The following is a 22,336-nucleotide window of genomic DNA, read 5'->3' as shown; positions in this document are numbered from 1 at the left end:
GAAAAACACAATTAACAAGCATATGCACAAATAAAAAAATTAAAATCTACACATATCTGCCACAGATGCGTCTTGTGCTCCTGTCCAGATCCAGCTGACGAAGCTATGATGAGGGATGAGACTGCGTATAAATATATATAAATTATAAAAACTGTAACGACCTGATTTCTATGTATTCTCGCTCGCTACGTTAACGGGCGGCTAGCTCAGAGAGGTTATGGGTTCGTTCCACCAAATTTATATTGGGTGATTGCCTTTGACCAAAGAATAACGCCAGAGTTCTGTTGGCCTCGTAACTGTCTTTATTCGTCTCCTTATACAAGCCTCGCGGCTCTTCAGCTGCTGCTGCTCCTCGTCGTCGTCCTCTGCGGCGTCGCTCCTCGTCGTCGACTGCTTGCTGGTATCTGACTCGTGACGTGGTGTGTTTCGCCCAGCAGGTAGAACGAGGTTCTGCCTTTTCGCCTAGCCACCTTTATCGCAGGCTCCCTAAGTTGGTCCGGATTGTGTCGGCAAGTTGTATCGCCTAGCAGGTTGAACTAGGTTCGACCTCTTCGCCCAGCAAACTATATCGCAGACTCCACGCAAGGACTCCCTGAGCCTCAGCCTTGTAGACTCTCAGTAGTTCGGCGTCTCGACTTTGCGATCTTGATCCTGGTACTCGCGTACACGCACTCGATTTGATTCTCGCACTATTACTTCCTTGTGTGCTGCGCTTGCGCCGCCTTTTATAGCCTGTGATGGTCCCGTTATTTCCCTTTTCCAGCTCGCGTGATCGGGTCCAAGGTCCATTGCCGCACCGTTAGTTCACGGTGCGTCCTCTTTGTGCGGGTCCGAAGTCCGCCAATTAACCGTTCGACCCTGTTGCCCTTGAGGTTCCAATGTCCAGCGTGGTACCGTTATTTCACGGTGTCTCCGCTTTGCCCGGGTCCAAGATCCGTTGTTTACTGCTTGACCTTGTTGCCCTTGACTCCTCCGGCATTCTCGCCTCCTTCGCTGTTGCTATGCAGCTCTCCTGCCTCGGAATTTGTGGGGAGTTTTAAGACTCCTCACATTTCCCCCTTTCTTCGGAAATGTTATGAAAGTGGTGATCTCTCCGCCCCTGTTGTTCGTTCATTCAAATTCCCCGCCAAACTCGTTCTCCTCGTGACCCCATACAGTTCCCCAAAAGACTTCAATTTTCCCTAAACTGTCCTCGTAAAACTCCCCCCAGACAGCGTTCTGAAAGACCTTTAACTTCCCATGGCTGTGCTGCGTTAGCCTGTTCCCCAGACAGTTCCCCGAAAGACTTGAACTTTCCCAAAACTGCTTCTCGTTCCTAAGACAATTCCCCGAGTAGAATTTGAATTTCCCGCCCCGACATTTCCCCGTGTTTGAAATCACCATTCCGATTCGTCGTCTGGCCACTCTACTGACCCTGTCTCGATCGCACTTATCGATAGTGGGTCCATCATTGCCATCGTTGTTGCCGTTATCGTTATCGTTTCCGTTGTCTTAAGTTACCTCCGTGTGACCGTTTCTTGAGAAATCCAGTATTTTTTTTGTACCCATCGATCGCAACTATCGATCGACCGCCTATCGCGTGGCGCCCCCGTCCCTAATTTCCTCACGGCCTCGTTGTTTTGAAAAAACTGGTAAGTAAACTTGCTGCTTGTAATTTTCCTTTAATTAAGAACTTTTTTTCTTTACAGCGACACCATGACCATGATGCCCCTGACATGTCTCGGGGTGCTGACCCTGGACCGCGTGCCCCGGAAGACCCTTGCGGCAGCAAGTTACCCCCCTCGCACCTCACCGCCCCCGTTCCACGATCGGCTGCTGCGGCGGACCACTCTTTTTTTCTGTGTTGTGCTGTGTTGTGATCCCCTACCCAAATAGCAACTGCTGGGCATAATGTTGGGATCCGATTTATTGGGCCTTAAACACCCGCACGCGGCCCCCTGCTACCTTTACTCGGTAGCGCTGTTCTCCGTCCAGCATGAGCTTGGCCCACCTGGCCTTCCTGCGCCTGCCTCGCTGCCGTCGCGCTTTTTCGGCCACCCGCGCCGGCCACTCCGCCTCCGGAACCTCCGACCACGGTTCCGCGCCCTCCGACTGCTGTCTCCGCAGCATCGGCCTCGCCGGTGGGGCTCGGGGCTCCGGACACGAGGTCTGCCGTTAGGTTAGGTAAGTTAGGTGCCACTCCTGCTGCCTCGGCGGCGGCGATGGTGGTGGTGATGGTGAGCGTGGCAGCGGCAACGGCGATCGTGGGGGTGGCGGTGGTGGGGGCGTCGGCGCACGTGGTGGCGGTAGCGGCGGCTGCATCTGCTCCTCCGGCGACTGCAGCTGCTCCTGCGGCGGCTGTGGCTGCTCCTGTGGCGGCTGCTCCTGCAGCGGTTGCGGCTCCCAGAGTGCGGCCTCCTCTGCCTCGGCGTCCCTCAGCCTCTGCTGCCACGCGGCGACTGCTGCCCTCCTCGCCACCCGCCGGGCCTCCCATTGGCGGACAGTGACCGCCCGCGCCTCCAATATACGAGCCCACTCTTTGGGCTCGCCCGACGGTGGTATCTGCCCTAGGCAGATCCTCCCGAGCCCTGCCGTCGCCCGGCTCAACCGGCGGAAGACCATCAGGTCCCTCGCAGCTCGCCGCGCCGCGTCGTCCTCGTCCGGGGACACCTCGGGACTGACGGTCTCCGTCCCCTCCTTCTCCTCCTCACTCCCGTCCTCCGGTCCACTCTCATCGGAGATGGCGAAGATCTCTGCGATCTCCGTCGCGTTCGTGCCTGCGGCCTCCTCCTCGGACGGCAACTCCACGTCCGAGATCTCTCCGGTGGACTCCTCGTCAGCCTCGCTGACCGGTGACGGGGATCGCGACACCAGGGGGGACGCCAGAAGCTGGAGGACGGAATCGGAGTCCCGTCTCCACTTCGCCACTGGCTGTTCCCTGGCGCGCTCCTCACTCACCTCGTGCTCCACTTGTTGTTGGGTGTTACTGCTGCGTGCGCTCATGTTGACTATCTTGTTTGGAAAGACCTGAATCATGCAGCGCCGTCGCTGACGAAACCTCGGTTCTTCCGCGTATCCTCGGTTCCGTTATTCGCGGAGACGTGTAACGGGACTCGCTCTCCGCTCTGTGTCCGTGTAATGTTTCAAAGTAACGGTGCCCTCCGTGTACACGACTCCTACGCAACCCGGCTTTTTAGCCCTCCCTGTCCCTCTCTCGCGCTCCTGATGTGTGCTTGTGTGTGTGTGCTTGACCGTTACTTTCGATACCGTGTATCGTCCTCCCCCTTTCTTCGGTTAGGGTACAGTGCTCCTCCGATACGCCGGATTTGTTAAGACTGCCCCTCTTTGCTTTGCGGTTTTAACTGGCTTATGTGTATTTTCCTTTCTTTGCCCGTGTGTTCCTGCCGAAGGTTGCAAATAACCGGAGAGTCAAATTAATTATTTTAAACGGTCCCTCGTATCGGGGGGCACGTTTCGCCGCGAATCCTTCTGTCGCCTTGGGTAGATGGTATTCCTTGGCCCATACCGTGTCTCCGATCTGTGGTTTCCAAGGGCGCCTCCGGAGATTGTAGAGGCGCGCCTGATCCTGCGTCGCCTTCTCCATGTTCCATCTGACCAGCTCGCAGATTTCGTTTATTTTTTTCACATTTTCCGAAGGGGTCTGGGTTTCCTTTCCTGTGCCGGTAGTTTCTTCATCAAACAACGCGCTCGGTAACCTGGGCTCTCTACCCTGCGTGACGAATGCCGGCGAATACCCTGTGGACTCGGCTACACTGGTGTTCACGGCCAGCTGCAATTCTGGCCATTTCTCATCCCACGTTCTCTGGTTTTGTCCGGCAAACTGGGCGATCATTGTTTTTACAGTTCTATTGGCCCTCTCCGTGGGATTTTCTTGTGGTGTGTACGGGACTGTGAACTAGTGCCGCACTCCCAACTCTGTCAAGAACCGCTTGAACGCCCTGCTCGTGAATTGCACCCCGTTATCGGTGATCAAGACCTTCGGCACGCCGTACTTTGAGACAATCCTTTCCCGGATTGCCTTTTCCAGCGTCTCTGTGGTAGCCCTACGCAATGGCACTATTTCCGTCCATTTCGAGAACCAATCTATGAGCACTAGTAGCATCGAGTTCCCGTGTTTCGACCGAGGAAGCGGCCCAACAGCTTCAAAGGCCTGCTGGTGGTCGTCGGTCCATTCCCATTTGATACCCTTTCGGAGAAGGGAGTTCAGCGGATGCACTAGCGTGGCAAAATCTGGCACAAAACGCCTGTATCACGACGCCACTCCCAAGTACTGCCGTAGTTTTTTGGCAGTTGCCGGTGGTTTTAGCAATGCTATCGCTGATACCTTTTCCGGATCCGTCCCGATGCCTTGGTCTATAATGCGATGCCCTAAGTATTGAAGTTCCTTCCTGAAGAATTTACACTTATCAGCGTTTACTTTCAGGTTTGCCGCTCGCAGTCTTCTGAATACTTCCTTTAGGTTCCGCATGTGCTCCTCTAGTGTCCGTCCGTTGACGATTATATCATCCTGAAAAACCGAAAGGCATAACTTTCCATTGAAACAGGTCTTTCCCAGAATGCGGTGTACTGCCTGCTGGCTGCCTCCAACGTTATCTGCCAGTACCCGTCCTTTAAGTCGAGGCTTCCACGACTGCTCGGTGTCTGTCCCTCGCCGGTATCATCACTCTGTGACCTGCGCATTTCACCTCGGCTCCGATTTTGGAGAGGAAGTTCCATCCTAGCACCAGTTCGTCGATCAATCCTGGGAGGATCAGCAGCTCCATTGACACTTTTCTTGTGCCCAGTCCGATTTGAATTTCTAGCTGCGATTTTACGTCTCCGCATCTACCGTCCGCCATCCGTACTTGCCTCTTTGTGGGTCCAACCTTTCCTGCCGCCTGCAGCCTGTCAGCCAGCTCTTTGCTGATGAAACTCGCTGTCGCGCCGGTGTCCACCGTGGCCTTAACGTTCGCGTCACCTATGAGCACTGTGGCGGACAGTTGCATTTCTTCCGCCTTCAGGTCGCCCATTATTTTTGAGAGGCAGCACCTTACGATCCCTGGCCGCCCCTCGGAGGCTGGGATCGTTGCGCGTTTTCCGAACAGCACTCCACCGTTCGGACGCCTTTCTTTCCGCATCGCCAGCAGAATGTGAGTCGCCGGTTCCGGCACTCCTTCGTCCAATGGTCCGCGCCCCCGCATCTGCGACACGCGTTGGCCGGATTCTGTATAAATCCACTGCGATCGGCTGGTGATCCGTGTTCCTGCGGCGTATGCCTCCGTGTCCTCCTGGCACCGCCTACACACCGCACCCTGCTCTGCCCTTGGCCTTGGCACTGGGCGGTTCTGTGTCCTCTGGGAGTGGTTTTCCATTTTTAACTTCTCCCGTTGCTCCTCCAGCTCCTCGAACTCGTCTGCCAGCGCCTTCAGGGTGTCCAGGTGTCTGACTTGACTGCGGCGAGGGACGAAACTCTGAAACATAATAAAAAAAACGCAATTAACAAGCATATGCACAAATAAAAAAAATTAAAATTTACACATATCTGCCACAGATGCGTCTCGTGCTCCCTGTCCAGATCCAGCTGACGAAGCTATGATGAGGGTTGAGACTGCGTATAAATAAATACAAATTATAGAAACATTTAAAATCAAATAAAACACAGCACTTACCTGTCTCAAATGTTTCCTGGCTCCTTGACAAATCCCTACTGGTGTGACTGCGGCGAGGGATGAGACTGTGGAAATAATAAAATTAAAATAAATACGCAAAAAACAATATTAAATCAATGACCACACTTAACTGCCAAAAAATCGTTTGGACTCCTGTCCGATTCCCTCTGACTTGACTGCGGCGAGGGACGAAACTCTGAAACATAATAAGAAAAACACAATTAAAGCATATGCACAAATAAAAAAATTAAAATCTACACATATCTGCCACAGATGCGTCTTGTGCTCCTGTCCAGATCCAGCTGACGAAGCTATGATGAGGGATGAGACTGCGTATAAATATATATAAATTATAAAAACTGTAACGACCTGATTTCTATGTATTCTCGCTCTCTACGTTAACGGGCGGCTAGCTCAGAGAGGTTATGGGTTCGTTCCACCAAATTTATATTGGGTGATTGCTTTTGACCAAAGAATAACGCCAGAGTTCTGTTGGCCTCGTAACTGTCTTTATTCGTCTCCTTATACAAGCCTCGCGGCTCTTCAGCTGCTGCTGCTCCTCGTCGTCGTCCTCTGCGGCGTCGCTCCTCGTCGTCGACTGCTTGCTGGTATCTGACTCGTGACGGCCCCATCGAGACTCTGGATGTTATGCGAACAGCAGGTAGGTAGCGAGGTGCTGCCTTTTCGCCTAGCCACCTTTATCGCAGGCTCCCTAAGTTGGTCCGGATTGTGTCGGCAAGTTGTATCGCCTAGCAGGTTGAACTAGGTTCGACCTCTTCGCCCAGCAAACTATATCTCAGACTCCACGCAAGGACTCCCTGAGCCTCAGCCTTGTAGACTCTCAGTAGTTCGGCGTCTCGACTTTGCGATCTTGATCCTGGTACTCGGCACTTGATTAACTTGCTACTGGTCTCGCGTACACGCACTCGATTTGATTCTCGCACTATTACTTCCTCGTGTGCTGCGCTTGCGCCGCCTTTTATAGCCTGTGATGGTCCCGTTATTTCCCTTTTCCAGCTCGCGTGATCGGGTCCAAGGTCCATTGCCGCACCGTTAGTCCGCCAATTAACCGTTCGACCCTGTTGCCCTTGAGGGTCCAATGTCCAGCGTGGTACCGTTATTTCACGGTGTCTCCGCTTTGCCCGGGTCCAAGATCCGTTGTTTACTGCTTGACCTTGTTGCCCTTGACTCCTCCGGCATTCTCGCCTCCTTCGCTGTTGCTATGCAGCTCTCCTGCCTCGGAATTTGTGGGGAGTTTTAAGACTCCTCACATTTCCCCCTTTCTTCGGAAATGTTATGAAAGTGGTGATCTCTCCGCCCCTGTTGTTCGTTCATTCAAATTCCCCGCCAAACTCGTTCTCCTCGTTACCCCATACAGTTCTCCAAAAGACTTCAACTTTCTCTAAACTGTCCTCGTAAGACTCCCCCCAGACAGCGTTCTGAAAGACCTTTAACATTCCCACGGCTGTGCTGCGTTAGCCTGTTCCCCAGACAGTTCCCCGAAAGACTTGAACTTTCCCAAAACTGCTTCTCGTTCCTAAGACAATTCCCCGAGTAGAATTTGAATTTCCCGCCCCGACATTTCCCCGTGTTTGGCCACTCTACTGACCCTGTCTCGATCGCACTTATCGATAGTGGGTCCAGCATTGCCATCGTTGTTGCCGTTATCGTTTCCGTTGTCTTAAGTTACCTCCGTGTGACCGTTTCTTGAGAAATCCAGTATTTTTTTTTGTACCCATCGATCGCAACTATCGATCGACCGCCTATCGCGTGGCGCCCCCGTCCCTAATTTCCTCACGGCCTCGTTGTTTTGAAAAAACTGGTAAGTAAACTTGCTGCTTGTAATTTTCCTTTAATTAAGAACTTTTTTTCTTTACAGCGACACCATGACCATGATGCCCCTGACATGTCTCGGGGTGCTGACCCTGGACCGCGTGCCCCGGAAGACCCTTGCGGCAGCAAGTTACCCCCCTCGCACCTCACCGCCCCCGTTCCACGATCGGCTGCTGCGGCGGACCACTCTTTTTTTCTGTGTTGTGCTGTGTTGTGATCCCCTACCCAAATAGCAACTGCTGGGCATAATGTTGGGATCCGATTTATTGGGCCTTAAACACCCGCACGCGGCCCCCTGCTACCTTTACTCGGTAGCGCTGTTCTCCGTCCAGCATGAGCTTGGCCCACCTGGCCTTCCTGCGCCTGCCTCGCTGCCGTCGCGCTTTTTTCGGCCACCCGCGCCGGCCACTCCGCCTCCGGAACCTCCGACCACGGTTCCGCGCCCTCCGACTGCTGTCTCCGCAGCATCGGCCTCGCCGGTGGGGCTCGGGGCTCCGGACACGAGGTCTGCCGTTAGGTTAGGTAAGTTAGGTGCCACTCCTGCTGCCTCGGCGGCGGCGATGGTGGTGGTGATGGTGAGCGTGGCAGCGGCAACGGCGATCGTGGGGGTGGCGGTGGTGGGGGCGTCGGCGCACGTGGTGGCGGTAGCGGCGGCTGCATCTGCTCCTCCGGCGACTGCAGCTGCTCCTGCGGCGGCTGTGGCTGCTCCTGTGGCGGCTGCTCCTGCAGCGGTTGCCGCTCCCAGAGTGCGGCCTCCTCTGCCTCGGCGTCCCTCAGCCTCTGCTGCCACGCGGCGACTGCTGCCCTCCTCGCCACCCGCCGGGCCTCCCATTGGCGGACAGTGACCGCCCGCGCCTCCAATATACGAGCCCACTCTTTGGGCTCGCCCGACGGTGGTATCTGCCCTAGGCAGATCCTCCCGAGCCCTGCCGTCGCCCGGCTCAACCGGCGGAAGACCATCAGGTCCCTCGCAGCTCGCCGCGCCGCGTCGTCCTCGTCCGGGGACACCTCGGGACTGACGGTCTCCGTCCCCTCCTTCTCCTCCTCACTCCCGTCCTCCGGTCCACTCTCATCGGAGATGGCGAAGATCTCTGCGATCTCCGTCGCGTTCGTGCCTGCGGCCTCCTCCTCGGACGGCAACTCCACGTCCGAGATCTCTCCGGTGGACTCCTCGTCAGCCTCGCTGACCGGTGACGGGGATCGCGACACCAGGGGGGACGCCAGAAGCTGGAGGACGGAATCGGAGTCCCGTCTCCACTTCGCCACTGGCTGTTCCCTGGCGCGCTCCTCACTCACCTCGTGCTCCACTTGTTGTTGGGTGTTACTGCTGCGTGCGCTCATGTTGACTATCTTGTTTGGAAAGACCTGAATCATGCAGCGCCGTCGCTGACGAAACCTCGGTTCTTCCGCGTATCCTCGGTTCCGTTATTCGCGGAGACGTGTAACGGGACTCGCTCTCCGCTCTGTGTCCGTGTAATGTTTCAAAGTAACGGTGCCCTCCGTGTACACGACTCCTACGCAACCCGGCTTTTTAGCCCTCCCTGTCCCTCTCTCGCGCTCCTGATGTGTGCTTGTGTGTGTGTGCTTGACCGTTACTTTCGATACCGTGTATCGTCCTCCCCCTTTCTTCGGTTAGGGTACAGTGCTCCTCCGATACGCCGGATTTGTTAAGACTGCCCCTCTTTGCTTTGCGGTTTTAACTGGCTTATGTGTATTTTCCTTTCTTTGCCCGTGTGTTCCTGCCGAAGGTTGCAAATAACCGGAGAGTCAAATTAATTATTTTAAACGGTCCCTCGTATCGGGGGGCACGTTTCGCCGCGAATCCTTCTGTCGCCTTGGGTAGATGGTATTCCTTGGCCCATACCGTGTCTCCGATCTGTGGTTTCCAAGGGCGCCTCCGGAGATTGTAGAGGCGCGCCTGATCCTGCGTCGCCTTCTCCATGTTCCATCTGACCAGCTCGCAGATTTCGTTTATTTTTTTCACATTTTCCGAAGGGGTCTGGGTTTCCCTTCCTGAGCCGGTGGTTTCTTCATCAAACAACGCGCTCGGTAACCTGGGCTCTCTACCCTGCGTGACGAATGCCGGCGAATACCCTGTGGACTCGGCTACACTGGTGTTCACGGCCAGCTGCAATTCTGGCCATTTCTCATCCCACGTTCTCTGGTTTTGTCCGGCAAACTGGGCGATCATTGTTTTTACAGTTCTATTGGCCCTCTCCGTGGGATTTTCTTGTGGTGTGTACGGGACTGTGAACTAGTGCCGCACTCCCAACTCTGTCAAGAACCGCTTGAACGCCCTGCTCGTGAATTGCACCCCGTTATCGGTGATCAAGACCTTCGGCACGCCGTACTTTGAGACAATCCTTTCCCGGATTGCCTTTTCCAGCGTCTCTGTGGTAGCCCTACGCAATGGCACTATTTCCGTCCATTTCGAGAACCAATCTACGAGCACTAGTAGCATCGAGTTCCCGTGTTTCGACCGAGGAAGCGGCCAAACAGCTTCAAAGGCCTGCTGGTGGTCGTCGGTCCATTCCCATTCAGCGGATGCACTAGCGTGGCAAAATCTGGCACAAAACGCCTGTATCACGACGCCACTCCCAAGTACTGCCGTAGTTTTTTGGCAGTTGCCGGTGGTTTTAGCAATGCTATCGCTGATACCTTTTCCGGATCCGTCCCGATGCCTTGGTCTATAATGCGATCCCCTAAGTATTGAAGTTCCTTCCTGAATAATTTACACTTATCAGCGTTTACTTTCAGGTTTGCCGCTCGCAGTCTTCTGAATACTTCCTTTAGGTTCCGCATGTGCTTCTCTAGTGTCCGTCCGTTGACGATTATATCATCCTGATAAACCGAAAGGCATAACTTTCCATTGAAACAGGTCTTTCCCAGAATGCGGTGTACTGCCTGCTGGCTGCCTCCAACGTTATCTGCCAGTACCCGTCCTTTAAGTCGAGGCTTCCACGACTGCTCGGTGTCTGTCCCTCGCCGGTATCATCACTCTGTGACCTGCGCATTTCACCTCGGCTCCGATTTTGGAGAGGAAGTTCCATCCTAGCACCAGTTCGTCGATCAATCCTGGGAGGATCAGCAGCTCCATTGACACTTTTCTTGTGCCCAGTCCGATTTGAATTTCTAGCTGCGACTTTACGTCTCCGCATCTACCGTCCGCCATCCGTACTTGCCTCTTTGTGGGTCCAACCTTTCCTGCCGCCTGCAGCCTGTCCGCCAGCTCTTTGCTGATGAAACTCGCTGTCGCGCCGGTGTCCACCGTGGCCTTAACGTTCGCGTCACCTATGAGCACTGTGGCGGACAGTTGCATTTCTTCCGCCTTCAGGTCGCCCATTATTTTTGAGAGGCAGCACCTTACGATCCCTGGCCGCCCCTCGGAGGCTGGGATCGTTGCGCGTTTTCCGAACAGCACTCCACCGTTCGGACGCCTTTCTTTCCGCATCGCCAGCAGAATGTGAGTCGCCGGTTCCGGCACTCCTTCGTCCAATGGTCCGCGCCCCCGCATCTGCGACACGCGTTGGCCGGATTCTGTATAAATCCACTGCGATCGGCTGGTGATCCGTGTTCCTGCGGCGTATGCCTCCGTGGCGCCTCCGTGTCCTCCTGGCACCGCCTACACACCGCACCCTGCTCTGCCCTTGGCCTTGGCACTGGGCGGTTCTGTGTCCTCTGGGAGTGGTTTTCCATTTTTAACTTCTCCCGTTGCTCCTCCAGCTCCTCGAACTCGTCTGCCAGCGCCTTCAGGGTGTCCAGGTGCCGAAACTCGTACGGCCGGATAAACATTCGGTGGGCCGGCGTGCTGTTCTCCTTTATCCTGTTCAGGACTTCTTTGGCAGACATAGCCAGGGGCCGCATCATCGTCTGCATGTCCACCATGTAATCTTAAAATTTTTCCCCGTATGTCTGCCTCCGCTGCCTGACCTGGTCCGCTAGCTTCTCCATGTAGCGTCGAGGAAGGAAATATCCTTGGAAGCTGAATATGAAGTCTCCCCAGATGTCCCACTGCCGGTTGTTGGCTATGAACCACTTTAGGGCTCTGCCCTGCAGCAGCTCCGGCATTGCTCGTGGGATCTGGTTTATATCTAGACCATAGGTCACGGCTGACCACTCCACCTGCTCCAGAAACTCCAGTGGCTTGTCGTTGCCGTCATACCGAAAGTTCCACTCTCGGACTTGCTTGGCCACCTTGGCGTAGTCCTGCGGATGTGGCCTTACGCTTTCTTTCCTCTCGCGGCTGCCTTCTCGCTGCCTGCCGTCGCTTGCCATGCTCTGAATATCCAGGCTTGCTATAAGGCCTTCGGCATTTGCGGCTGTTAGCTTGAATTTTCGGACCGGCAGCTTCCGAAATGTGACCTCCAGACCTGCCACTAACTCTGCCACAACCGGGTCTTCTGTTATGCGGTCAACCGTCTCTATCAGGGTCTTCCTCATCGCCTCTACCGAGCCCTCAAGTTCTATTCCCAGAACATTGCTCACCTCGTCGAAGTCCTCCTTCCTGAGATTATAAATCCAGGACTTTCCCATCTTTGATGTTTTGTTCTCTTGGTCAGGGCAATCACTCATGAGCGCCAGATGTAACGACCTGATTTCTATGTATTCTCGCTCGCTACGTTAACGGGCGGCTAGCTCAGAGAGGTTATGGGTTCGTTCCACCAAATTTATATTGGGTGATTGCCTTTGACCAAAGAATAACGCCAGAGTTCTGTTGGCCTCGTAACTGTCTTTATTCGTCTCCTTATACAAGCCTCGCGGCTCTTCAGCTGCTGCTGCTCCTCGTCGTCGTCCTCTGCGGCGTCGCTCCTCGTCGCTGTCCTTCGCGGCGTCGCTCCTCGTCGTCGACTGCTTGCTGGTATCTGACTCGTGACGGCTCCTGCGAGACTCTGGATGTTATGCGAACCTCACTGTCGGGACCGGCAAGGTGTTTCGCCTAGCAGGTAGAACGAGGTTCTGCCTTTTCGCCTAGCCACCTTTATCGCAGGCTCCCTAAGTTGGTCCGGATTGTGTCGGCAAGGTGTATCGCCGTTGAACTAGGTTCGACCTCTTCGCCCAGCCACCTTTATCGCAGACTCCACGCAAGGGCTCCCTGAGCTCGATTTAATCACGACCTAGCACCCGTTGAATCTCAGCGTTGAAGCCTCAGCCTTGTAGACTCTCAGTCGTTCGGCGTCTCGACTTTGCGATCTTGATCCTGGTACTCGGCACTTGATTAACTTGCTACTGGTCTCGCGTACACGCACTCGCTTTGATTCTCGCACTCGTGTGCTGCGCTTGCGCCGCCTTTTATAGCCTGTGATGGTCCCGTTATTTCCCTTTTCCAGCTCGCGTGATCGGGTCCAAGGTCCATTGCCGCACCGTTAGTTCACGGTGTGTCCTCTTTGTGCGGGTCCGAAGTCCGCCAATTTACCGTTCGACCCTGTTGCCCTTGCTGTGTGAGGGTCCAATGTCCAGCGTGGTACCGTTAATTCACGGTGTCTCCGCTTTGCCCGGGTACAAGGTCCGTTGTTTACCGTTTGACCTTGTTGCCCTTGACTCCTCCGGCATTCTCGCCTCCTTCGCTGTTGCTATGCAGCTCTCTTGCCTCGAAATTTGTGGGGAGTTTTAAGACTCCTCAAAAAACATTTAAAATCTAATTAAACGCTACACTTACTTGCCTCAAATGTTTCCTGGCTCCTTGACAAATCCCTACTGGTGTGACTGCGGCAAGGGATGAGATTATGGAAATAATAAAATTAAAATAAATACGCAATAAATAAAATTAAATCAATGACCACACTTACCTGCCAAAACAGCGTTTTGACTCCTGTCCGATTCCCTCTGACTTGACTGCGGCGAGTGACGAAACTCTGAAACAAAATTAAAAAACACAATTAAGAAACATATGCACAAATAAAAAATTAAAATCTACACATATCTGCCACAGATGCGTCTCGTGCTCCTGTAGTGCCGCTACTGGAAAAATGTAATTACAGGGCGGGCATTTCTAGCTATAAAACTAGAACTACAACATGAATTGGGGTACAAATTAATGCTGTTGACATGAATTCTTATAAAATAATAAAGCAAATCATCGTAGAAAATGGCGCACACACACCAGGCGCAAGCTGATAGGGGTTTTCTTGTAGTTATACGTCATCTACGTCCTTCTAATTCTTATGCATGGTTCATAGACGAGCTCCGAAAAATTGGGTATCAGACCCGTTTCATCCAGTGTATGAAAAACAGGACAACAGGAGCACCTATGAAAATCCATAAATTAGAAATCGAAGCCCTACCTGACGGATACCATAAAGAAATACTTACTTTGAAAGTTCTGGACAATCAAACCATCAAAGTGGAAAGGATGCACAGGACCCAGGAGCCTGTCCAATGCTTCAATTGTCAGGGTTTCCGACACTCCAGAAACTACTGCCTAAAAGGCCCTAGGTGTCTGAAGGGCGCTGGAAACCATGAAACTACAGTCTGCTCCAAACCGAGATCAAGTCCGCCTACATGCGCAAACTGCTCGGGGGCTCATGTTAGCTCGTGCAAGGTTTGTCCGATCTATCAAATAGAAAAGAAGTCATTATTTGTAAATCAAATTAATATGGGAGAAATTAGAGAAGCCAGAAAAGAAAACAGGCCCCAATACCTTGTACACACTTACCATAAACTGCCAACTGAAACTACACTGCAAAACCCATTCAGAGAAATCAAAGAAAAAAGAAAACCCTCTTTCCATCGCCCCTCATCCCATGACTCCGCCATATAAAAATGACTTAACCGCATACGAAGAGACACTGAACCCAAAAACAGGACAAAAAACCCAGCTGAAAGACACCTTAAAGCATACCAGCAAGGACTACAAGATAAACGTAAAAGCCCAGCATCACAAGCAAATGAAGTGAAAGTCCACCAACGACAAGCCGTGCTGCCAGAGCATACTTTTAACCCAGGAAATTTGAGAATGAAAACCCAACCAATATTAAAATTTCCCCTATTGATAAAAAACCAGTAAATGGTCCCATCCCGACAGAAAAAAATATACTTAGTCACGCCTTCGAAGCAAGGATTGAAAGCTTAGAGGGCAAAACTGGACAATTATATTAATAAAATAATGACATTAATAGGAAACTTAGCTAGGAAATAAAACACATAAACCTACCGTAAAAAAAACTTACCAAATGACACACACTACAAACAACAATAACAATAACGCAAACACACTAAAACTATGTTTTTGGAATGCCTGTGGAGCAGGAAATAAGACAAATGAAATAGAGGCCTTTATAGTTAAAGAAAAAACTCAAATATTGATGGTCATTGAAACCAAGCTACACCCTAATTTAAAAGCCCTTAATTTTCCAGGATTTCATACATATCATGCACGCAACCCCAATTCAAACAGAAAGGGCGGCACTGCCATAATAGTCAGCCAAAACATAAGACACACATAGAAACAGAGTTCTTTCAAAGCTCACCAATAGTCCTCATCCCACCAAGCGGTATTCGAGCCGACATGATTATTATTGCCCCCATATACTGCCCACCAACCTACAAATGGAGTCCAAGTCATTTCACCAAAATGTTCAACTACTTCAAGGAAGCACTGGGTGGTAATTCAAAATATATCCTGAGTGGGGACTGGAATGCCAAACACTCTAACTGGGGTAACTACCACTATTGTGAAAGGGGCACACACCTACAGTCTACAAGCCACAAGAAAACTACAGACTCTAGCCACTGGCGAAGCAACCCATCCATTTGACAGCAGAAAACAGCCTTCAGCACATGACTTTGCCATCTACAAAGGATTTAGAAGGCAATGTCTTCTTCACTTCTTCTCAAGACCTCAGCTTTGACCATGTTCCCCTTCAGCTCACTTTAAACTTCAATAAAACAAACATCATACAGGAAAAAGCAAGAGCTACAATAATTACAAAAAAAAACCTAACATTCCTAAATTCAAAAAACTACTGGAAAAAAATTCTACTAAATACAGACATTAAATCAGGACAGGACATAGAAGACTGCATCGATATATTCATGAGAAACATTAACACTTCAGCCAAGGAGGCAACCCCTCAAATCCACACGCATAACAGAAACAACAATAGACACAAGGAAAACCCTAACCTAATAAAACTTGACGAAAGAACCCTTAACCTACTCAACAAGAAACGAGAACTTAACAAAATAAACAGAGCTACAGGGACAAAAGAGGCAAAAACATGGTTCAAAGCAGCTCAAAATAAACTGGCCAAAGAAATTAAAAAACTAAGGGAGAAAAACCTAAACGACAAAATAAAAGATATTGACCCTACAGACAGATACAAAATGGAGAAGCTATGGAAGATGAGGAATATAATTAAAAAACAAGAGCAACCCTGCTGGCCTCTTAAAAAGGAACTTGACCCTAACAAACACACACCAGCCAGCCTCTGGACCAGGACTGCGGACGAAAAAGCCGAAGTCTTTGGACTTCACCTAGAATCCCGATTTACCCCAAACCTAAGGAACGAAATAACAGACAGAGAACAAACTAAAAAGGAATTAACGAACTACAAAACGCTTAACGCAGCAATGTCAAGAGCACAGAATCAGAACAACCTTAGGCCAGTCACATTAGCGGAGCTTAATACGCTAATTGATGTCCTAGAGACTAAAAAAGCCCCTGGACATGACAAAGTTGACAACAAACTGATTAAAACTCTACCAACAAAAGACAGATTGAACCTTGTCCTCATATATAATAGGATTCTACAAACAGGTCATTTTCCGAGCCAGTGGAAACACGCAGCAATCACTATGATCCTCAAGCCAAGTAAATCCCCTTCCTGTGCAAGCTCCTACAGACCCATAAGCCTCTTACCCAGCTTCTCCAAAATACTCGAAAAGATCCTAATGGTTAGGCTTTTCGAGATTGAATCCTTTGCCAAAGCCATTCCTCACCACCAGTTTGGCTTTAGAAAGGAACATAGTGCTGAACATCAACTAAGCAGAGTAACACAATTCATTTTGAAGGCCTTTGAAGAGAAAGAGGTTTGCTCTGAACCTTTGTCAATGTTTCAGAGGAATTTGACAGGGTCTGGCACGAAGGTCTACTTGTCAAAGCTTCTCCCTAACTGCATGTTCAATGTCCTAGAAAACTACCTACAGAACAGAACGTTCTGTGTAACGCTAGGCAACGGAACTATATCAAAAACATGCAAAATAACAGCTGGAGTGCCCCAAGGAGGAAACCTAGCACCCATACTATTCTCAGTTTTCACATCTGACATGCCTTTTCGAATCCCAACTAACCCCAGCTACGAAAGGTCCTTCCCAAACTACTTCCCTAAGGATAAGCTACTTGCCACATACGCAGACGACACCGTCATCCTTAGCAGTGCTTCAACAGCAAAAACAGCCACTGAGCTGAGCAATAAATACTTAAGCATATACTGTAGTTGGGCTAAACATTGGGATATCTCAATAAATGCGAAAAAAAACGGGACACATACTATTTTCCTTAAGAGGAAAAGAAAATCCGTATACTACCCCACTAGTTGACGGGCAAAGGACAATGAAACAAAACTTGGGGGTTATCTTGGACAAAAAAACTTACTCTTAAACCTCATGTCTTACAACTAAGAGCAAAAATCTTCTCAAGCTATAAAAAATTAGAATGGCTACTAGGCAAAAAAAGCAAACTACCTGATAACACCAAAACACTCCTCTTCAAACAAATAATATCGACCATCTGGCACAACTCAATAGCTGTTTGGGGATCCTTAATATCAGAAACAAGCGCCAACAAATTCAAACCGTGGAGAATAAGCTAATAAGAAAATCGATTGGCGCATCTAGATACAAAAAACAATCCACTATCAGAGAAAACCATAACATTTAATCTTTCTCAGAAGTCTTTGCTCATTCTAGCCAAAGGTTTGCGATTTGAACAGCAACCCACAGAAATCCACTTATAAGGGATCTCATACTAAAACCGTATATCCCCAAAAGACTAGCGGCGAGCAGATCCAGATACCTAGACCAATATCAAAAACACCTGCTTCCAGCAAGAGCAAATATCCCCGAACCACTAATAGAGCCCACCTACAACCACACCTATGGTTACACGGAAAGCGAGGGAAAAAAATACTAAAAAAATTAAGGGACACATTTAGAAAAAGTCTTCCTACATTACTGCGACTAACAGACGAGAGAGAGAACTAGAAGAAAACAAAAAGGAGATTAAAAGAAAAACGAGAGGAAAAACGCATTACAAATTAAACCCCCAGATAGATGGTGTGAAATGCTTATCAACAAATATAAAAAACTTTTTAGAGAGGGAAGAATAACACGAGAAGAACTACTTGACAAAATGGAAGGACAACCCCATGGCTTCATAAGGATAATCGTACCTGATTTCCAAACCCACATAGGACATCAAACCCTATACTACTCAACAAATTAAAAAAATACAATAAATAGGGTAAAAGGGTCGAAATCAAATTCAAAAATGGGTTTATAAACAAATTACCTGTTTTCCACAAACATCTGCTCCTGCCCTGGACGACTCCAAACTGTCCTGCGTTCGTCGGCATGACTTAAGCTGCCTAGCTGAGCCATGTAATGCTTGCACAAGATTCACAACGGGCTTCTGCCCACACAAACGCGCCTGGCTGGACACGACTGTGAGGAAAAAAAAAAGAATTTTTAATAATTCCGGCGTACACGACTGCGGCGAGGGAAACGTCTGTGAAAATAAAAATAATAACATAATTATAAAACACACTCACAATAAACAAAACCAAAACAAACACATAGACGCGTAAACTAAATAAAAAATCAAAATTATGCTCACAAAAAGGGTCCTTGCCATATACAGCTTTCTCAAATTAAGGGGTCCTTGCCATATACAGATCTCCCAAATTAAGGGGTCCTTTTTGCTACCGACTCTCCCAAACTGGAGCATAGAATAAGTACATTAAACACGACACATGATACGCGATTATGGGTCCTTATCAACCACAGCTCTCCTTTGGGGTCCTTGCTGCAATGGCTGACTCTCCAAAACACGCAGAAGACATCATGGGCCAAAACAAGTCCAACACAAAAATAGATAAAACACTCTCCTGCAATATCCCACTCATTAACGGAAAAACCTGATTTCCACATGCATCTGTTACAGCCTTAAGCTCCTTTCTTGGTTCCTAAGGGTAATCCCATGCTGTCTGACTGGGCCATGTTCCTTCTATCCAGATACACGCTAAGTTACTTTGCACTCGGAAGTTTCAGGATCCTGCAACCCGATGCGATGGAATCTCCAAGGACTCCAGAATGTAATTTCGGCGAGGGTTACTTTCCAAACAGAAATACGGGCGAGATCCAGCCGGCTCCTGCGTAAAAATAAGTATAAATTATAAAGACATTACAACCAAATTAAACACTACACTTACCTGATTCAAATGTCTTCCTACCCCTGGACAAATCCCTGATGGTGTGAATATCGCGAGCTACGAGACTGCTGAAATAATATAAAAAATATAATTAAAACAAATACGCAATAAATAAAATCAAAACAAAAATCTACACTTACCTGCCAAAACTGCGTCCCGATTCCTGTCCAATTCCCTCTGATTTGACTGCGGCGAGGGACGAAAACTCTGAAACATAATTGGAAGCACAATTAATAAGCATATGTGACTGCGGCGTGAAATGAGACTGTGGAAAAATCTAAATTAAAATATATATGCAATAAATAAAATTAAACCAATGACCACACTTACCTGCCAAAATAGCGTCCGACTCCTGTCTGATTCCCTCCGACTTGACTGCCGCGAGGGACGAAACTGTGAAACATAATAAAAAACACAATTAACAAGTATATGCACAAATATAAAAATTAAAATCTTCACATATTTACAACAGACGCGTCTCTTGCTCCCTGTCCAGATCCAGCTGACCAAGCTATGATGAGGGATGAGATAAATAAATAAAAATTATATAGACATTTAAAATCAAAATAAACTTAACACTTACCAGCCTCAAATGCCTTCTGGCTCCCAGACAAATCCCTACTGGTGTGACTGCGGCGAGAGATGAGACTGCGGAAATAATAAAATTCAAGTAAATATGCAATAAATAAAATTAAATCAATGACCACACTTACCTGCCAAAACCGCGTTTTGACTCCTGTCCGATTCCCTCTGATTTGACTGCGGCGAGGGACAAAACACTGAAATATAATAAAAAAATCACAATTAAATTAAAAATTAAAATCTACACATATCTGCCACAGATGCGTCTCGTGCTCCTGTCCAGATCCAGCTGACGAAGCTATGATGAGGGTTGAGACTGCGTATAAATAAATACAAATTATTAAAACATTTAAAATCAAATAAAACACAACACTTACCTGTCTCAAATGTTTCCTGGCTCCTTGACATATCCCTACTGGTGTGACTGCGGCGAGGGATGAGAATGTGGAAATAATAAAATTAAAATAAATACACAATAAATAAAATTAAATCAATGACCACACTTAACTGCCAAAATAGCGTTTTGACTCCTGTCCAATTCCCTCTGACTTGACTTCGGCGAGGGACGAAACTCTGAAACAAAATTAAAAAACACAATTAACAAACATATGCACAAATAAAAAATTAAAATCTACACATATCTGCCACATATGCGTCTCGTGCTCCTGTAGTGCCGCTACTGGAAAAATTTAATTACAGGCCGGGCATTTCTAGCTATAAAACTAGAACTACAACATGAAATGGGGAACAAATTAATACTGTTGACATGAATTCTTATAAAATAATAAAGCAATTCCTCGTAGAAAATGGCGCACACACACCAGGCGCAAGCTGATAGGGGTTTTCTTGTAGTTATACGTCATCTACGTCCTTCTAATCCTTATGCATGGTTCATAGACGAGCTCCGAAAAATTGGATATCAGACCTTTTTCATCCAGTGTATGAAAAACAGGACAACAGGAGCACCTATGAAAATCCATAAATTAGAAATCGAAGCCCGACCTGACGGAGACCATAAAGGAATACTTACTTCAAAAGTTCTGGACAATCAAACCGTCAAAGTGGAAAGGATGCACAGGACCCAGGAGCCTGTCCAATGCTTCAATTGTCAGGGTTTTCGCCACTCCAGAATCTACTGCCTAAAAGGCCCTAGGTGTCTGAAGTGCACTGGAAACCATGAAACTAGAGTCTGCTCCAAACCGAGATCAAGTCCGGCTACATGCGCAAACTGATCGGGGGCTCATGCTAGCTCGTGCAAGGGTTGTCCGATCTATCAAATAGAAAAGAAGTCATTATTTGTAAATCAAATTAATCTGGGAGAAATTAGAGAAGCCAGAAAAGAAATCAGGCCCCAATACCTTGTACACACTTACCATAAACTGCCAACTGAAACTACACGGCAAAACCCATTCAGAGAAATAAAAGAAAAAAGAAAACCCTCTTTCCATCGCCCCTCATCCCATGACTCCGCCATACAAAAACGACTTAACCGCATACGAAGAGACACTGAACCCAAAAACAGGACAAAAAACCCAGCTGAAAGACACCTAAAAGCATACCACCAAGGACTACAAGATAAACGTAAAAGCCCAGCATCACAAGCAAATGAAGTGAAAGTCCACCAACGACAAGCCGTGCTGCCAGAGTATACTTTAAACCCAGGAAAATTGAGAATGAAAACCCAACCAATATTAAAAATTCCCCTATTGATACAAAACCAGTAAATGATCCCATCCCGACAGAAAAAAATATACTTAGTCACGCCTTCGAAGCAAGGATTGAAAGCTTAGAAGGCAAAACTGGACAATTATATTAATAAAATAATGACATTAATAGGAAACTTAGCTAGGAAATAAAACACATAAACCTACCGTAAAAAAAACTTACCAAATGACACACACTACAAACAACAATAACAATAACGCAAACACACTAAAACTATGTTTTTGGAATGCCTGTGGAGCAGGAAATAAGACAAACGAAATAGAGGCCTTTATAGTTAAAGAAAAAACTCAAATAATGATGGTCATTGAAACCAAGCTACATCCTAATTCAAAAGCCCTTAATTTTCCAGGATTTCATACATATCACGCACGCAACCCCAATTCAAACAGAAAGGGCGGCACTGCCATAATAGTCAGCCAAAACATAAGACACACATAGAAACAGAGTTCTTTCAAAGCTCACCAATAGTCCTCATCCCATCAAGCGGTATTCGAGCCGACATGATTATTATTGCCCCCATATACTGCCCACCTACCTACAAATGGAGTCCAAGTCATTTCACCAAAATGTTCAACTACTTCAAGGAAGCACTGGGTGGTAAATCAAAATATGTCTTGAGTGGGGACTGGAATGCCAAACACTCTAACTGGGGTAACTACCGCTCTTGTGAAAGGGGCAGCAATAAATAAAATTAAATCAATGACCACACTTACCTGTCAAAATAGCGTTTCGACTCCTGTCCGATTCCCTCTGACTTCACTGCGGCGAGGGACGAAACTCTGAAACATAATTAAAAAACACGATAAACAAACATATGATCAAATTAAAAAATTAAAATCTACACATATCTGCCTCAGATGCGTTTCGTGCTCCTGTCCAGATCCAGCTGACGAAGCTATGATGAGGGTTGAGATTGCGTATAAATAATGTAAGGATGCTCTCTGTCCGGGGTACAGATCTCAGTCAGATACAGGAGTCCTTTACAAGAAATTTGTAAATCACCGAAACACCGGACTAGAGAGTTTCATTCAACGAGTGAATGAGTCGTTTGGGGGGTCACGCCGAAGGTTCTCATGGCCGCCGGGAGAGAGAGAGTAATGTCGGAGTGGGTCGCGCCGTATC

At 48.6% G+C, this 22,336-nt stretch overlaps 2 protein-coding genes and 2 long non-coding RNA genes across 8 annotated transcripts; all 4 read right to left on the bottom strand.

Annotated features, from left to right (window-relative positions):
• Window positions 1-32: 32 nt before the first annotated feature.
• On the bottom strand, window positions 33-18,774 carry LOC128264260 (histone-lysine N-methyltransferase SETD1B-like). Of its 4 annotated transcripts, none has more exons than XR_008268692.1 (11): window positions 18,638-18,774; window positions 18,313-18,583; window positions 17,989-18,204; window positions 13,791-14,030; window positions 13,582-13,726; window positions 13,268-13,333; window positions 13,138-13,184; window positions 5,780-5,844; window positions 5,649-5,713; window positions 5,516-5,587; window positions 2,840-5,450 (listed from the first exon to the last, which is right to left on the bottom strand). XR_008268692.1 is itself a non-coding variant. In XM_052999669.1 (9 exons), the coding sequence occupies exon 9, from the start codon at window positions 3,013-3,015 to the stop codon at window positions 2,155-2,157; it is 861 nt and encodes a 286-aa protein (XP_052855629.1). In that variant the 5' UTR covers window positions 3,016-5,450; window positions 5,516-5,587; window positions 5,649-5,695; window positions 13,268-13,333; window positions 13,582-13,726; window positions 13,791-14,030; window positions 17,989-18,140; window positions 18,313-18,583; window positions 18,638-18,774; the 3' UTR covers window positions 33-2,154. The 4 variants fall into 4 exon arrangements, 1 of the variants encoding a protein (XP_052855629.1); XR_008268693.1 differs by having other exon boundaries at window positions 5,775-5,844; window positions 17,989-18,140; XR_008268691.1 differs by having other exon boundaries at window positions 17,989-18,140.
• Window positions 7,881-9,469, bottom strand: LOC128264261 (WW domain-binding protein 11-like). The gene has a single exon (XM_052999670.1). The coding sequence runs from the start codon at window positions 8,853-8,855 to the stop codon at window positions 7,995-7,997; it is 861 nt and encodes a 286-aa protein (XP_052855630.1). The 5' UTR covers window positions 8,856-9,469; the 3' UTR covers window positions 7,881-7,994.
• Window positions 18,775-19,047: 273 nt separating the features above from the next.
• On the bottom strand, window positions 19,048-20,443 carry LOC128264262 (uncharacterized). 2 transcript variants are annotated; one of them, XR_008268695.1, is made up of 7 exons: window positions 19,998-20,443; window positions 19,867-19,913; window positions 19,621-19,805; window positions 19,491-19,555; window positions 19,367-19,418; window positions 19,238-19,300; window positions 19,048-19,114 (listed from the first exon to the last, which is right to left on the bottom strand). It is a non-coding gene; the product is annotated as an uncharacterized LOC128264262 (long non-coding RNA). The 2 variants fall into 2 exon arrangements; XR_008268694.1 differs by having other exon boundaries at window positions 19,050-19,114; window positions 19,238-19,418.
• On the bottom strand, window positions 20,444-22,108 carry LOC128264263 (uncharacterized). The gene is made up of 3 exons (XR_008268696.1): window positions 21,928-22,108; window positions 20,520-20,759; window positions 20,444-20,455 (listed from the first exon to the last, which is right to left on the bottom strand). It is a non-coding gene; the product is annotated as an uncharacterized LOC128264263 (long non-coding RNA).
• Window positions 22,109-22,336: the final 228 nt, after the last annotated feature.

The sequence above is a fragment of the Drosophila gunungcola genome, unplaced genomic scaffold (genome assembly GCF_025200985.1).
Source record: "Drosophila gunungcola strain Sukarami unplaced genomic scaffold, Dgunungcola_SK_2 000063F, whole genome shotgun sequence".
Classification (NCBI taxonomy): Eukaryota; Metazoa; Arthropoda; class Insecta; order Diptera; family Drosophilidae; genus Drosophila; species Drosophila gunungcola.
This window is presented reverse-complemented; position numbering and strand designations above follow the sequence as displayed.

Excerpts from the sequence above, each read along its gene's own strand:
- LOC128264261 (XM_052999670.1), bottom strand. The coding sequence starts at position 8,855 with ATGATTCAGGTCTTTCCAAACAAGATAGTCAACATGAGCGCACGCAGC.
- LOC128264260 (XM_052999669.1), bottom strand. The coding sequence starts at position 3,015 with ATGATTCAGGTCTTTCCAAACAAGATAGTCAACATGAGCGCACGCAGC.